Genomic DNA, 17197 nt, shown 5'->3' on the forward strand with positions numbered 1-17197 from the left:
ACCCTACCTAAGGGGTAAGTCACCCTGTGTAAATAGCGTGGTTTGTATTTCGGTTACGGAACAAATGACAAATTCGAAGATAATTTGTATTTTTTCTAACCATACAAACCTTAGCTATTTACACACATTTGCCCGCCAGCCCTGTCCTCCAAGACAAGTCCTACCTCTAAGTGAAAGTGAGCATTCATCTGTGTGTGAGGGAGGGGAGGGGTAGCTAGCTACCACTCCCCTACCCCCCCCGCTAACTATCGCGGGGGTAATACACCCTTGTTAAATTCTAATGGCTCGCCATTTCAGCTGCGCTAAAAGGTAAACCCTGTGTAAATAGCTAAGGTTTGTATGGTTAGGAAAAATACAAATTATCTTCGAATTTGTCATTTTAGGAATAATAGAAGTTACTTTACGGCCAGAGCTTATTTAAACAATACTAGGACCTGGTACTCAACTTTCCAGAAGAAGGCGAGGCTGAAGGCTGCGACATAACGGCGATGTAAGCAGATAAAAGAGGCACTTGGGAAAAATCCGACTTAGCGTAGGAGCTACAGGCGAAAGGATGAGGACGGACGTGACGTCATTTAGCAATGGCGCCCGTTTCTTTACGTCTCGAGTACCAAAAGTAGCCAAGGATGAGAGTAACTTTGGAACGGCTCCTCAGTTACTCAGCCACCTTTCCATATCGAAGTGTTAACTCTATATGGGGTGCAGATAGCTATGTGGCGTGTTCATACATGCGTCCCCTGTTGTTATACGATATCCTAGAGGGAAACCTTTAGGGTACTCGCACCAGAAGTTAGAATTCTGTGATAACCTTTAGTTTAATTCTCTGGGAATATCCACTGTAGTTAAATATACCCTAGGAAGCTACTGAAGGAACCTTCCATCAGGACGACATGGCTTGAGCCCAAAAATATATATATATGAAAACATTCTTAATGTTTGTGTATATATATGTGTATAGAAGTGTGATAAGTTTCCTTTTCAGTGTTTTTGCTGTGCGTGTGTACATATATGACAACGACACTTGCGTACATTAGCATCGGAACAACGCCAGCACACTTAAACTTCGTGGGGAACGACCTCTCCCTCTCTGGTCCATCGGTATTCCCGTCGGCATATAATCGTTGACTCGGCCGCCGCAGGGGAATCGTCATCGTCTGGACCCTCCTCATTCAACTATTATCTTTGCCTTTTCCCTATCCCTACGGTAAAAACATGGATTACTGAGCGAAGGGAATGTGGCCTCTCAGTGACTGACAACGGTCTTTCTCTTCTCAAGGTCGTTCACCTTTCAACAACAGTGTACTATTGGGAAGAGCACCCTTCCTGTTCGCGGGTTAGGTTGCTCTTTCGATTGTTTGTCTCAATTATTTTTAGTGAAATTATAATTGTAATTTTAACTTTTCCGCTTTTCTCCGTGGGGAACAATTCCTTTCGGAGGATCAGTCGGTTCTCACTATTAGTGAATATTCTTAGCTGATTTAGATAATTATAATTCTGTTTTTTTTTATTACAGTTACTCTGCTCCCCCTTCTCTCGTGGATGTCGACTGGGGAAGGGAGGGGGCAATACTTATTTTTATGTTGTTCCCTCGGGGATCCTCTTCGGAGTTCCTCCCTAGGGAATTTTCTGTTAAATAATTAATTTTATTTTTTTCCCCAGTTAACTATGCAATTTTCTTCGTTCGACTAAGAGTGCTGACGAAGCAGAGCTGTTCTGTTCATGTCTGGGGAATCTGCTGTCACTGCCGTCCCTCAGCGGACGTATTTATGGGCGTCATCCCTTCTCTTAGAAGTACGCCCGTGACAACATGACCAGCACTGCAGATCATCTTAGAACGCTAACCAGGAGGTTCGCCTCCAAGGGTTGGACAACTTTCCCTTCCGAGGGAAAGTTTCCTCCCCAGATGTGAGGTTGTCTCTCCCTTCCGAGGGAGAACTTCCCACATCTTAATAAATTCATCATCTCCAACTACTGTTGCTGTCTTCGCAGACTACTCTTCCCCCTTGTTGAGTCTCTCTTCCTTCAGGGGCGGAGCACAGTCTTCGGCAAGTCTCTTCTACGAAGTGTTCACCTCTATCGTTCGCGAGAGAGGCCACTCATAGAGACTCCTCTTCAGAGGATCGCTACTGTTGAAGGTCAGCTTACTGATCCAACGGCCCTTATGGGCGTCATCGAGTCTCTTCTACGAAGTGTTCACCTCTCTCGTTCGCGAGAGAGGCCACTCATAGAGACACCTCTTCGGAGGATCACTCTGCTCATCAGTTCCTGATCATCCTAACAGCAGACCTACCAGGGCAACCTTGCGCTGCAACTTAGTTCGTGGACTTCGGTCCTGGACTCTTCCTAAGGCCAGCTTGCTGGTCCACAGGCCCACAAGAGCGTCATTAATTCCTGATCATCCTACCAGCAGATCTACCAGCGCAACCTTGTGCTGCAACTTAGTCCGTGGACTCTTCTATGGACCTTTCATGGTTGCCATCAGTGGATGTTCGCCCTTCCAAAAGGCACACCCCAGTTCCTGATCGTCCTGCCAGCTGACCTGCCGATCTGCTAACGCAACCTTACGCCGCTGGTAGTCCTTGGACTTTGGTCCTGGACTCTTCCGTGGACCTTTTACGGTCCCCATCGGTGGATGCTCGCCCTTCCAAAGGGCACATCCCAGTTCCTGATCGTCCTGCCAGCTGACCTACCGATCTACCAACGCAACCTTACGCCACTGTTAGTCCTTGGACTTCGGTCCTGGACTCTTCCATGTACTGTACCTTTTACGGCTCCATCACGGCTCCATCATGGATGTTTGCCCTTCCAAAGGGCTCATCCCAGTTTCTGGTCGTCTTGCCAGCTGACCTGCCGACCTACCAGCGCTACCTTACGCTACAGTTAGTCCTTGGACTTCGGTCCTGGACTCTTCTGAAGATCACCAGCTCCCTCCTGCAAGCATTATCATGTGCACCATTACTTCCGAGCGTGCGCCAGTGGTCTTGCGCCCGCGCCAACAGTCTTCCCCGTGCATGCACACGCATGCTAACGGTCTTCCACGCGGGCCAATGGTTTTCCATGTGCGTTGATGGTTTTCCGCCCCCCGTCGGTTTTCCGCGAGCGAGTGCGTCTATGGTCGCCCGCGCGCAAACGATCTTCCACGCGTGCGCCAACGGTCTTCCGCGCGAGCACCAAGCAGTCTTCTGCGCGCGCTAATGCACCCACCCTTGCGCAACCAGTCACATGCTTCGGCGCATTCTAGGGAGACTGCACAAAACTACACAGTGCCTTACTGCGCGCCTGCTCACTTGCGCTTGCCAATGCGCCAACTCTTCTCCAAGAACCAGCGCTTGCCTGTTAGCGCTCTTCTGCGCATTCGCCGGAAACTGCGCTTCAGCAGAAACTGAGCACCAGCATCATCTTGTGTGCCATCGCACCAGTACTCTCCTGCACACTGGCACAATAGGCAGAAAAAAAGAATAAAACTTTTTGGACAGGTCACCATTGCCCCATTCCTCTCCCCGCAAATGCATAACATGGCCTCCGGGAAAAGAGGAAAGAGGCTTCACAGAAGGATTCAAGATCCCGAAGATTCCATCTTCTAAGGGGAATCAAAACGGGGAATCTTTGGTCCCTGTCTCTTCTGAAGTTTCTTTTTCCTTGACAGACCACACCGTCAGCAAACAAGAAAGCATCAACAGACTGATCTCTAGATCACTGTTTGCTAATGGCTAGTTCACGGTTTGCTGATTGCTAGCTTGCCGAGCACCAAATCGCCAATTGCTAGCTCAGCTTGATCATTGACCTCTAGTCCCTCCTATGACTAACGATCTCCGATTGCTGGCGTTCCAATCACCGATTGCTAGTCAATAACCAGTCATCAGCTTGCTGATCAGGCAGCTCATTTTTCTTCGATCATTGAACTCAGCTCGCTGATCTCTGACCAGCCCATCGTCAGCTTGCTGATCTCTGACCAACCAGGAGGGACCATAGTCAGCTTGCTGATCTCTAGCTCACCGATCACTGGTCCGCGATCGATCGCTGATCATCAATGGCTTACCATCACCAACTGACTATCATTAAACCATTCTGCTGTCTCTCACGGCTCTCAAAGCAGATTACCAACTCATTGGCTGACTGACCAGACAGCCTTTATCTGCCTGTCAGTTACCATCCTCGGCTCAGACCGCCAATTCACCGATCATCGGAAATTCGCCAGCAGTTCGTGACTCGGACTTACTAGTCAACTTCTGCCCGCAGTTCCCTAGATCAGAAGGTATACAACATACTTCTCGCTACTGGCCGTTCGCCATAACACTAAAGTGATCAGCAAACGATCGACAACCCTCATCAATGGATTGTCGAGGGCTAAGCGTTGCCTTTCTTCTGTTAGTTAAAGGAATTCTCTCTCAGGGAAGATTTCTTACACAGGATATCGCGTCCCATTCTTTACGCCACGAGTCAAGACCCCAGTGTCAGCAATCTCCCATGCAAAAGGATCCGCAAGGAGCTGTCCCTTTGGGTCAATGTCCACACCATTTTGGGGTTCAAACAAGGGCTAAAACCCCAAGTCTTCATTTGCACACTGGACCTAAAGGACACATACTTCCAGGCCCAAACCATCCATCTAGGAAGGTTGGAAGATTCAGTCTAGACAAACAAGAAACACCAGTTCAGGGTACTGTGCTTCGGTCTTTCCACTACACCCATCCTGGTCTCACAGGATCGGCTTCTGTCTCCTCCGTTTTGAGATGACTGACTGACCTTAGCAGACTCAGTGGCAACCCTGCATTAGCACCGAAACTTCTTAAGTCTTTACCAAGATCCAGTGATCAAGGTAAACCTGCGGAAGTCTTCTCTACTTCCCTCCCAGAAGACTGGTGTATCTGGGAATGATTCTAGACACCAATCTCCGCAAACTTTCTCAAAACGAAAAGAACTCCCATCCCAGAGTGACTTGAGTCTGACTGGAATCAAGCCTTCGATCCTCCAGACATTCTGACCTCCATGGGACCAGAAGTTTGGACGAACTTCAAGGGATGGGTGTCAGTCGAGAATCGACGTAGCGGTATAACCTTCTCATCCTTCCACACCCCTTGGACTTGATGCTGTGTGTAGAACACATCAAAAGAAGAGAGGAGGGACCATAATGCTGCACCACATGACCTCAACCCCCTGGACAGAGTCCGAAAGTACCTTCACTTAAATCTCTTAAGAGATGAAGGCCAACTTTCCGGTTCTTCAGCAGCCTTATCGGTTCCTAACAGACCACTCAGTGATGTGATGGGTGACAATACCACACACCACATAGAGGCTCACATCGGCAAGCAAGAAGGAACTTGCTCGTAGCCTCTTCCCATCTAACAGTATAAACACTAAGATGGGCCAAAGTCCGTTCAGTGTCACTATCAGCCCGCTTCATTCCAGACTAGAGGAATGTGCTCGCCGACAGGCTGTGCACGGCATCTCAGATAAGATATACCGAATGGTCTTTGGATCGCCTTGTAGCCAACAAAATCCCGACTTTACGGAGTCCTCTAACTAGGGTTCTATTCACAAAGCTCCTGAACTTCAGGCTGCCGTTGCTCCCCACCCCTAGACCCCAAGGCTCTCTGGCAAAAAACAGTCCAACAACGGTGGGTACAACAATGACGTTTACGTCTCGTCCCTGTTTTGTCTGGAGAAGGGCACTCAAGAAGACTAGAACATCGGTCAGCCTCTCAAGGACTCTCCTAGTTCCGCCATGGCATTACGCAGAACGGTTTCCAAATCTTTTGCAGCTCCTGATAGTCCCTCCAAGAGAACCCTCTCCACATCACGGACAACCCACTTCGACACCTACCACAAGCTATAGCTTTGCTATGATTGTACACCTGGAGACTACCCAGTACCTCTTTTGCAGAAAGGTTATCTAGATATCTGAGGAATTCCTCAGCACCAGTCTACCAGGCAGTATAACATCTTTTGTGGTTGGTGTCATGTGAAAATGTCTCTCTCCACTCGATACCTCTATTCCAGCAATAGCGGAATCCTTGAGTATATACAAGAGGAAAAGACCCCCTATTTAGTTTCGACAGGTAAAGATAATCACTCAACCTCGATCCTTCACCTTCAAACTGAAAGGAAGGGACATCTTCTCATTGATAGACCTTTCCTAACTCATACGGACTTACAACTTGCCTTTCTCCAGTCAGAAATGAGACCTTCCTCTCGGAACATGGTTCAAATTCTCCGATCTCTAAAGAGACCTCCTTATGTTTCACTTCGCCCGGCAACAAATTTTCACCTGATTTAAGAAGACAATGTTCCTTGACAGCAACCATACGAGTCAAGGAACTTCATGGTCTCTCTTTCCACATCACCCATTAATGAGAAGGGCAAAAGGCAATGTTCAGTTTTGTCCTTGAGTATGTCGCCAGACACAGTCTCCAGAGGTGACGAATCCTACACAAGTTTCCACTTGGTAACGGACGATCCAGATCATCCGTTACTGTACCCAGGGTAAGGTATGAGACTCTACCTCAAGAAAACGGCAACAGCCCACCCGGGTCCCTTCTCTTGTCATCAGCACTGGGAGAGACTAGAGGAGGATCACCAAAACATCATCTCAACATGACGACTCATGATGTCCTGGTCCTTCTTAGCAGATTACTCTGTGACGCAGGTTTTACAAGAAAGGATGTGAATGCTCCTGGTGACTTTCACAACCTTTCTCCTGCAAGACGTGACCCACAGGAACTCGATACGATCTCTATCGGTCCGGTGGTGGCTGCACAACAGCTGGTTGTATACCTCAAGCTCCTTATTGGACAAGTAGCAGAAGTTTGAGGGCATTTACCCGGTTTTAGTCTGCATGAATGAAAAGATTTGACTGGCTCTTATTCTTTTCTTCATCCTACCCTCTCCTGGGGAAAGCAGCATCCTGGGTTCTCTGCATAAGCTGACCTCAAACCACTGCAGGTAAACCATGCTCCCTTGTGTACCTAGTATTAAGCTAATACAGTTGCGTCCCCATACCCTGGCGAGGTGGTATCGGGAAAGTCTTGGTTACATCAGGTTCTTCCTACAATAGACTCGAAATAACTTTACTTAAGACAGTCACACTTCTGCATGTGTCAAGACACAGCTTGCGTAGGCCACGGACCTTGCGTAGCAAGGTTTTAGCAAGAACAGGGACTCCTTATTTTTGAGTACTAACATACTCAGTTAAGGAGCCCTCTGGTAAAGCCAAAAGCCAGATTGGCAGGGACGTCTACCCTTCCTAATGGGTGAGTCACCTCTAATAAATAGTGTGGTTTGTATTCCAGTTACGGAACAAATGACATTCGTAGATAATTTGTATTTTTCCTAACTATACAAACCTTAGCTATTTATACAAACTTGCCCGCTAGCCCTATCCCCCTCGAAGTCCTACCTCCAAGCAAATTAGTGAGGTGAATCACAGGTGTGTGAACGGGAGTGGTAGCAAGCTATCCCCCCTACCCCCAGCTAACTAGTGGTGTGGGTAGTTAACCCTTGCTAAATTTTAATGGCTCGTCATTTCAGCTCCGCCGAAAGTATAACCCATAATAAATAGCTAAGGTTTATATAGTTAGGAAAAATACAAATTATCTACGAATTTGTCATATTTGAGAAGCTACACATGACAAGACTTTTCTTGAGCTTAGACTTGCAACCAAATATTTAACTTAGTAAAGTGTACATTGATTTTGAACAGGCAATTTATAATAGTGCTTACATCAACTTTTTATTTTTATTACTGCCAAATTTTGTAAACTATTCAATATACTGTTATTATTATTATTATTAGCTAGACTACAACCCTAGTTGAAAAAGCAGGATACTACAACCCCAAGGGCTCCAACAGGAAAAAATAGCCCAGTAAGTAAAGGATATAAGGAAATTGATAAGCTACAAGAGACCTTATGAACAATTAATAAAAAACATTTTAATAACATGAACATATGTCTTTCATATATAAACTATGAGGAGAGACATATGTCAGCCTCTTCAGCATAAACAAATTCACTTTTAAATTTGAACTTTAGAAGTTCCAACGATCCAACTGCCTGATTTGGAAGGTCATTCCACAATTAGGTCGTAACTGGAATAAAACTTCTTTAACACTGTAGTACTGAGCCTTATGACAGAGAGGGCATGACTGTTAGAATTAACTGTATACAGTACCTAGTATTACGAGCAGGATGTTACTGTCTGGGAAGATATGAATACAAAGGATGGTCAGAGGTACGAAAAATCTTATGCAACATGCATAAAGAACTAACTGAACAACAGTGCCAGTGTTTAATATCTAGATCAGAAATATGAAATTTAATAGACATGTTCTCGTTCAACAAATTAAGATGAGATTCAGTAGCTGAAGACCAGACAGAACAAAACTCAAAATAAGGTAGAATAAAAGCATTAAAACACTTCCTCAAAATAGATTGATCATCAAACATTGTAAAAAGGCTTTCTCATTAAGTCATTTATTTGTGCAATTGAAGAAGAAACACACCGAATGAGTTTCTCAAAAGTAAATTTACTATAAAGAATCACACCTAATATTTTAAAAGAGCCGTACAAAGTTGAGGAAACATTATCAATGAAAATATCCATGAAACTTTCAATTTATTTATTACACTGTACAAAACTTTGTACACATATCTACAAATGTGTCTGTACAAAGGCACTTTTCTTTGGTAGCTTCTATGAGGCCCCACTCTATATAAGAATAAGGTATCAAAATAGGGAAATTTAAGGAAGAACAAATTAATGCATCGAAAGAATGGTCTCAAGTTTTTAAAGGGTACATAAAAAAGCATGACAGTCATATAGAAATAAAACACTAACACCAATTATGGTATCAGTGCTAAATGCATGAACTGGTTATCCACAGAACATGTTATGGTCACAGGGAATGGAATACTGCCTGTTCTAGTAAATAAAGTAAAGCATTTAAAGCTCTTGCTCAAAATAGATTATTTATCTGTAATTATTAAATGTCCCTTTATACTTTATAATTATATTTAAATACCCAGATTGCACTAAAACTGCACCCATGTGCACTTTTTATCAATGTAATTATGTTTCTGTGATGGAAGCATCAAATGAATCTGTATCAGAGTATTTACTTTCCAGATAATAATTTATAACTTTAGTATTATGAATGAGTCCTCATGGTGGGTTTATGTCAGGTACAGTATTTAGATGTTTTCTGTAAAATATGAATAGTTCTTGTAAACACAATTGACAAGATTTAACTTGTACATTCATAAATAGCTTTATGTAAAATTCTTTACACAGTAAAATATCACAGTAAAATTATAAAAGCTAATAAATTCTACTTTATTCTTGACTTTCAAGGCTTTACCAAACATATCTTTGAAAAATGTTCATCTCCAGTAACTATAATATGTTGAAGCAAATGATATGTGAAACAATATGGTCTTTAAGCATGAAAAATCTTAAAATACTTTAGAGACATCATTATATTAATGAGATCGAAATCAGAAACAATACAGATGAACAAGAAACTCAAAAACTTGCCTTGTCTAAAAGTGAAAACAAATATTCAAGGACTGTACAAATTATGTACATATATAAGCACCATCATGGAATTATACAAATAATATACTCTCAAAAACAATTATTGTATACTTCTGGAAATATACAATTAATAACCAAATGCACATGTCTATTTGCTAGGTCACACTAAAGTAGCTGACCTTTTATGAGTTACTGTAGCAGGAACTGCCTGGTGTAAAGGTGCCGTCTCCCAACCACTTCCTACAGGATCCTGTGGCTCTCCAGGTGCTGGGGATCCCTTCATGACTTCTAAAGGCTGACACGTAAGAGGAGTGAGTGGTTGGTAAACTCCTTTTTGCTGTGGTGTGGGAGCAGAATGGTGTGCAACCAAGTTTGGGGATGGTGGATGTAATTTGGAGCTGGTGACTAACACCTGTGCTCGAGGAGGAAGGACTGGGGAAAGCGGTGTATCACCTCCACTACTCACACTGCTTACAGATCCACTAGTAGTGCCAGTGCTACTGCTGTTCATGCCAACCAGATTACTTGAGCACTGACGTCGATATTTTGTACTGTATTTATAAAAGTCTGACATTTCAAATGGTTTTGTGACCTCTCTTGAAGGTTGATAAGTTCCAGCAGATATTATCATATGATTCCTTGGAGATTCATAAGGTATTGAAGCCTGTGATGTATCAGCTGAATCAGATCTTTGAAAGACACTTCCTGTGCTACTACTTGTACTGCCAACACTACTCCCACTCAAATTTAAATTAGACTGACTAGCGACAATGGTACCATTACTGTTACATGAATCATTCATTTCACTCATGCTTGTGCTCTTTTTTGTTCGCCGACCTGACGATGGGGAATCCAAAGAGGTTTCATACCACTCTTTACCTCTTTCTTTCTTTAGCCTGGCAGCTTCTGCGAGAGATATCAAAGGTTCTTCTGAGACAGAGGACATAGAAGTATTCATTGAAGAATTATGGCTGCTAGGAGAGTCTATCTTTCCTGTTGTAGCTCTTAAGGGTGGTATCTCACTGCTTGACTTTGTAGCTCTGAGAGGTGGAAGGTCTGAAATTGCTGTTTTCAGTGCATTGGGATCTAAAGTATTACTACTATATGTTGAGCAAAGAGCAGGGTGGTTTTCGTGATGCAAACCATTAGTTGGACGCAAAGGTGGTAACTCTGAAGAAGGACGTAGGGGAGGAATATTTTCTTGATTATGATTGGGTTCAGATACAAATGTTGTCTCCATATAACTTCGTCCACTGGAAGTCCTTACCAGTCGGTGCACTGTGCTACTCTGAGACCTCTGAATGGCACCGTGACTTGCCCCACGATGGTGCTGAGTAGGTGGTGTAGGCAAGCCAGGACCACTCGTAGTATGGTGGCGGTAATTCTGGGTAGCTCCTTGGAATCCTCCCTTGTGTCTATAATGGGTTGCTCCATCGACGACATCTCCTCCTCCACCTCCACTGGATCGTTCGCTGGAGGCTGTGTCGAAGCTGCTATTTCCTGGATTGGAGTGTGAGTCACATGTTGTGTCCATGGCTTCGGGATGGTGTTCTGATGTGTGGAAGTGGTGATTGTGGTAGTGTGGGTGATGGGGGTAGGACGCTGTATGGCTAGGATGTAAGTGGTGTGAAGAGAGGGAGTGTTGATGACTGTGGGCTGGGTTATGTTGGGAAGACTGTTGGGTTGGAGAGGGTAGAGAATCGAGGTGTTCCATGCTGCGTGACTCCAATCTCCCGCTGTTCGCTCGCCGGCGGTCCAAACTGCCGTACCTGAGGAGTGGACCGTGAGTCATGCAGGAGATAGTGCAATACATCTAATCTAAGAAAAAAATCACATTAAAGAAAAACTGAAGCAGTTAAGAAGCACTCTAGTCATCAGTAATTGGTATGAACAGCCATTTGGTGTTTAAGACCAAGTACATGGCTCAAGAATTCAGCATCTTCACTACTTAAACTTTTCTTCTAGGAATGTTGATGATCTGCTGACAGTCATCATGCAATATAAAAAAGCTGATCCCATTAATACTAATATATACTTCATTTATAAATATAGAAAAATCAAGTACTATTTTGCTAGGAGTTTAAATCATGAAGAAATCATGTGACTGTTATGAAGCAGAAATTTGTATAGCAATTCATGCATTGTTGTAAGGAGCAGCCAAATATCATATACAACAGCTGCTGTACAGTACTAGATATTATTGCATATTAATTTCATTTATATATATATATACTTGTTAAAAAAAAGGTTAATGGCTCAAGGATGTACTCATGATTTCTTCATACAAAAATAAAATGAACTTCAACCAAATAACTTAAAAAAAATTTAAATTTAGAAAAAATACATTTACTACAATGTCTATATAACAAAACTAATGAAATTTATCATGCTAAATAAAATATTATATGTAAAACACTGAAATGCAAGGAATGGTTTGCAATGTCTAAGGATTAAGACAATTACACACATGCTACACAGAGACAAAGCAATATATCATCCGCACCTATCCTGGGAGTCATTTCTTTGTCTGTAAGGTTGATTGTGGTTGTGATTATGGTTTTGAGAAGTGTTTGTGAGGAGGGTAGGGGTGTCCAGATCATCCAGACTGTGACAAGCAAGGGATGTGCGTTGTTGGGGAATATTGTAGAGACCTCCTGGAGTCTCCACTATGCTGGCATCAGGCACTGGATAAGCCCCATTGCTGACTCGAGGTTGTGATACCCGACCCTCATCCGCCGGGACTGACTGGGAGCGCGTGGAGAGCGTCGGATATTGTTGGCTACGGTACTGACTTCTTGTGTAGACAGAGCTCGGAATATAGCCACTGAAAATATAAAATACAAAATTATAAAATTTAAAGGACAATGCAACCGAAATAATGACCATCTCTTACCTGGCACTTTATTTACATTAATTCAATCTTATAAACAAAACTTCAAATTAGGAAATGATATAATGATGAAATATTACTGTATAAAATCAAATAAAGTGCAACAGATAAGGCAACGTCTGTGATAATAAACTAACTCAATAAATGTTGGAATAATGCTAGAAAATCAAAATTAGGTGGTGAAGATACTAGTAATAAGAAGCAATGTACAGTCACCAAATACTGTACAGTACAAAAAAGCAGAAATAAAACATAGTTTGTATGTAAATTATTAATTGCTAAGTACCCTAGTTGGAAATGCAGGATACTATAAGCCAGGGGCTTCAACAGGGAAAATAGCCCAGTGAGGAAAGGAAACTAGGAAAAATAAAATATTTTGAGAACAGTAACAACATTAAAATAAATATCTCCTATTTAAACAATAAAAATTTTAACAAAACAAGAGGCATGAAAATAAGATAGAATAGTGTGCCCGAGTGTACCCTCAAGCAAGTGAACTCTACCCCAAGACATTGGAAGACCATGGTACAGAGGCTATGGCACTACTACAACCCTAGTTGGAAATGCAGGATACTATAAGGCCAGGAGCTTCAACAGGGAAAATAGCCCAATGAGGAAAGGAAACTAGGAAAAATAAAATATTTTAAGAACAGTAACAACATTAAAATAAATATCTCCTATTTAAACAATAAAATTTTAAACAAAACTAGAGGCAAAGAAATAAGATAGAATAGTGTGCCCGAGTGTACCCTCAAAAGTGAACTCTACCCCAAGACATTGGAAGACCATGATACAGAGGCTATGGCACTACCCATGACTAGAGAACAATGGTTTGATTTTGGAGTGTCTTTCTCCTAGAAGAGCTGCTTACCATAGCTAAAGAGCATTTTAACCTTACCAAGAGGAAAGTGGCCACTGATCAATTACAGTGCAGTAACCATTTGGGTTAAGAAGAAGTGTTTGGCAATCACAGTGTTGTCAGGTATATGGCAAGAGGAGAATATGTAGAGAATAGGCCAGACTGTTCGGTGTGTGCGTGTGTACGCAAAGGAAAAATGAACCATAACCAGAGAGAAGGATCCAATATAGTATACTGTCTGGCCAGTCAAAGGACCCCATAACTCTCTAGCGGTAGTATCTCAACAGGTGGCTGGTGCCCTGGCCAACCTACTACCTAATAGAAAATCTGGTGGAATATACGTTTAAAAATGGAATACATGCTGTGACAAATATTTAAAAGGATGATGCGGATTATTAAGATTAATGTATTAAGTAGAAAAGCAATGCATATATTCTAAGTATACAGACTGCAAAACAGAGACCAAACAAAAACCAAGATTGTTCCATCATAACCCCAATAATTATATTGCCTTTATTTTGTCTTTAAGACAGAGAAGTGATAGCTCATACAAACCACTGGCCACTGTCGCGCAACAATTCACCTTGCAGAATTATTCCACATCCTGAAATTGAACTTTAATCTATGAAAATTAACTCTTACCTGTGAGGTCGGTTAGGACTAGTGGGTCTGGAGCCATCAGAACCATTTGATTGCTGTTTATGAGGACTAGTGGGTGCTGAATGAATACCTCCGGCTGCTATACTATGACTTCCAGGAGAAAGATCTCTTCGAGCTCTCGCTCTAACTGGAGTAGATGGAGGTAATGGGGATCTAGGCGATACAGGTGGGTGGGATGACATAGCTGGGGATAAACTAACTCCCTCAGCAGTAAGGGCATCACGTTGGGGGTCCCGTAGGTGATCTCGCGGCGAATCTTGCCCGATACTAACAGTCGTGTTATTCGGATTCGTATTTTCATCGTATATACCCACGCCTAAAATATTGAAAACCAGAATATTAAATTAGATAATTCATTCCAAGTAATAATATTCTAGCAGAAAAAACTTTATGGAGACTGATGTTAACAAAATACTGTTCTAAACAGGGATATCCTCAATTAGCATCGTATGCAGCCTTCAATTCAATTGATTAGTACATGATTTCCGTGTGTAGTATTAAAGGGAAAAATTCAGCTAAATTTAAGAGTATTCTATTCCATGTATTTTTAACACTTTATACATGCAAACTCCAACAAGCCTAATAAATTTTATTTACAACAAATTCCTCCGTTCCATATAAAATGAATAATTTTTTAGAATAATTTGTATTCTTCCTAACTATAAAATCATTATCCTTTACATAAGAGAATGATAACAGCAAAGCTGGCATAAGGCAATTACAAATATACAGAGATGCCAACAACCAGCAGGGAGGCAAACTACTTTGATAGCAGTTGGGATTTTCTAGGGGTTGGTGGAGGTGGGAAGGCATGAATAAAGAACCCAGTTTTGTATAACTAGGAAAAATACAGATTACTGTAAAAATTCCTCATTTGTTCCTACACAAATAGAAACCATTGTCCTTTACATAGGAGACTCATCCTTAGGTGGGAGGAAGTCCCTTTCCTAACTGGCTGGAAAACTTAAACCGGGATACCCATAACTCATGCATCTGGGATGCTGAAAAAGCTAAGGATACTACCACCATGGGTAACAATGGTTTAATAATACCAGCAGGATTGCCCAGGTTGGTTGTTACGAGCTAAAAATCCGTCTCATAGACATGGCAAAAATATATGATATGTGTTATACACAATGCGATTCTAGAAAACCCAAGCTTATGGGTTTGCCTGGTTACATCACACTCCCCCTCGTAAGGAGTGTGAGGAAAAGCCTCGTCTGTACACGAGCACAGAACAGCCACACGGTGAGTATAGCTTACCTTTAACAAGATCAAGTCCAACTGGTAAGGTCTTTTAAAGCTCTGCCACAAGACTTACACTTAACCTGTACGATCGATCCAAAGTTAATGGTTCTGTGAGAGGAGCCAAGGTAACTATATCTTCTGTTGTGCAGCTAGAACAGGGACCTGTGGGTCACATACTGCAAATAATGGGCAGTGAAAGTTGTTTGACATTTTCACACCCCTGCTTGCAGTATCTGCATCACTGAGAGATTCTTTCTGAAGTGCTCACACTTCTGACATCATGTACCTTTACTTGTTCTTACTGAGGAGGGAGGAAAGGATGGCAAGAGGGTCCTTACAATGACTTCTCTTAGCCAGAACAAAATTGTGTATTTTGTTATCTTCTTTATACTCCCAGTGCTGTCGAAGAGATGTTGCCGGTGAGGTTTAACAGAATATGTACGGTTGAAATATCACATCACGCTTTCACTAGACAATAACAACTGATCAAGATCATCGGTTACCTCTCTAAAGCTCATGATCTTAAAGGATAAAAACCTAGAATCAGGGATCTAAGGATTCTGGGTTTTAGCCACAAACTCGAGTACGAAGAAGGGGAATGAAACCTGCCTTCACCCCTTTAAATAGGTGATGTCGAAAGAGAGACCATGAAGCTTACTGATTTGTTTAATCAAAGGTAAAGCAAGCAGGAAAACTATTTTAAGGGCCAGATCCTTGTAGGCTAGCCTCTACAGTTTGTAGGGTGCCCCCTTCAGGGAACGTAATACCTTGATGACGTTCCCGGGTGGAGGTCTCTCCTACTTCTATTGGAGGGCAGGTTTGCTCAAAGCTTTGTATGAGCATATAAATCTTCTTCAGAAAAGAAATGTCTGCTCCCTTTAGTGTAAAGACTTGGCTTAAGGTTGAGTGATACTTCCTCCTTAAGGTAGAGTAAAAAGTTGGTATTATTGGAATTGAAGCTCCGAGAGGAGAGTCACCCCTTCCACGACACCAACCACAGAATAAGGCCCATTTGGTTTGAGAGACCGCTGTTGAGGATCTTGGGAGGTATCCAGACATTTCTTGCCCACATTTGTGCAAAAAGCCTCTCTCTGAGAGGAGATGCTGGATAACCTTCACTACACTGTGAAATATCTGGGCATGTTGTTAGCACAACAAGTTAGGAAGAGGAAGCAGTTCCCTCAGTCTCCACCAGTAGAAGTAGAATGTCTGGGTACCATTCTACTTGATGCTACTTCAGGGCCATGAGTCATGTTGAGATTGGGCGTTGCTCGAACTTAATTTAGGATGTTCCTTATTGGGCAAAATAGGGGAAAAGCATAGTTGGTGATGTTGAGGCCATCCCACAAGAGTTGGAATGCTTCCTCGAGTGCCAATTTAGATCTGAAATTGTTGAGTAGTAGCTTGTAGTTTAGAGGCTGCAAATAGGCCAACTGTCATCGAACCCTAGAGTCAGGATCTCCGTTGCTATCCGAGGTCTTAAAGACCATTTGGAGCTAACCACTTGCGTCCTCTTTGCTTAACTTGTCCACCACTATATTCCTCCTGCCTGGAATGAAGCAGGCTGTCAGGAAAATAGAGTTGAGAGATGCCCACTCTAGAGTCTCAACTACAATATGGTATAGCTGCAGTGATAAAGTACCTCCTTGTTTGTTTATATAAGCCACTATGGTGGTGTTGTCACTCATCAACACCAGTGAGTGACCTGCCTTGCTCAGAAGAAATGCATATAGCACTTTCAGAAGTGACATGTTTTCAGCATTTACGCTCATGAGGGGAATATCTAAAACATTTGGATAGGCATCTAATGCGTTCAGGTGAAGCGTTTCTGGATAGGATGTGTGCAAGCAGAGTGTCTGGGTAAGGTGCGTTAAGGGGAAGCGCTCGGTGCATAAGATGCGTTGGGATAAGGCACATCTAAGGAATCTGTAAAAGGCAAAGCACATCTGGAGGTTAAGGCCAAGTAGGAGAGGCACGTTTGGTGATTTAGACCCAGCAGGAGAGGTATGTCT

General features: G+C 42.6%; 1 protein-coding gene across 8 annotated transcripts in view; it reads right to left on the reverse strand.

The window, feature by feature from the left end:
• Window positions 1-8599: 8599 nt before the first annotated feature.
• Window positions 8600-17197, reverse strand: part of LOC137642636 (FERM domain-containing protein 4A-like) — an 807510-nt gene continuing 798912 nt past the window's right edge. For all 8 annotated transcript variants that reach the window (XM_068375382.1, XM_068375384.1, XM_068375379.1 and 5 more), the window contains 3 exons: window positions 13920-14253; window positions 12032-12352; window positions 8600-11297 (listed from right to left, as the gene is read on the reverse strand). In XM_068375382.1, the coding sequence (XP_068231483.1) occupies window positions 9689-11297; window positions 12032-12352; window positions 13920-14253 (2264 nt within the window). In that variant the 3' untranslated portion in view covers window positions 8600-9688. The remainder of the gene's footprint in view (window positions 11298-12031; window positions 12353-13919; window positions 14254-17197) is intronic.

The sequence above is a fragment of the Palaemon carinicauda genome, chromosome 6 (assembly GCF_036898095.1).
Source record: "Palaemon carinicauda isolate YSFRI2023 chromosome 6, ASM3689809v2, whole genome shotgun sequence".
Lineage (NCBI taxonomy): Eukaryota > Metazoa > Arthropoda > Malacostraca > Decapoda > Palaemonidae > Palaemon > Palaemon carinicauda.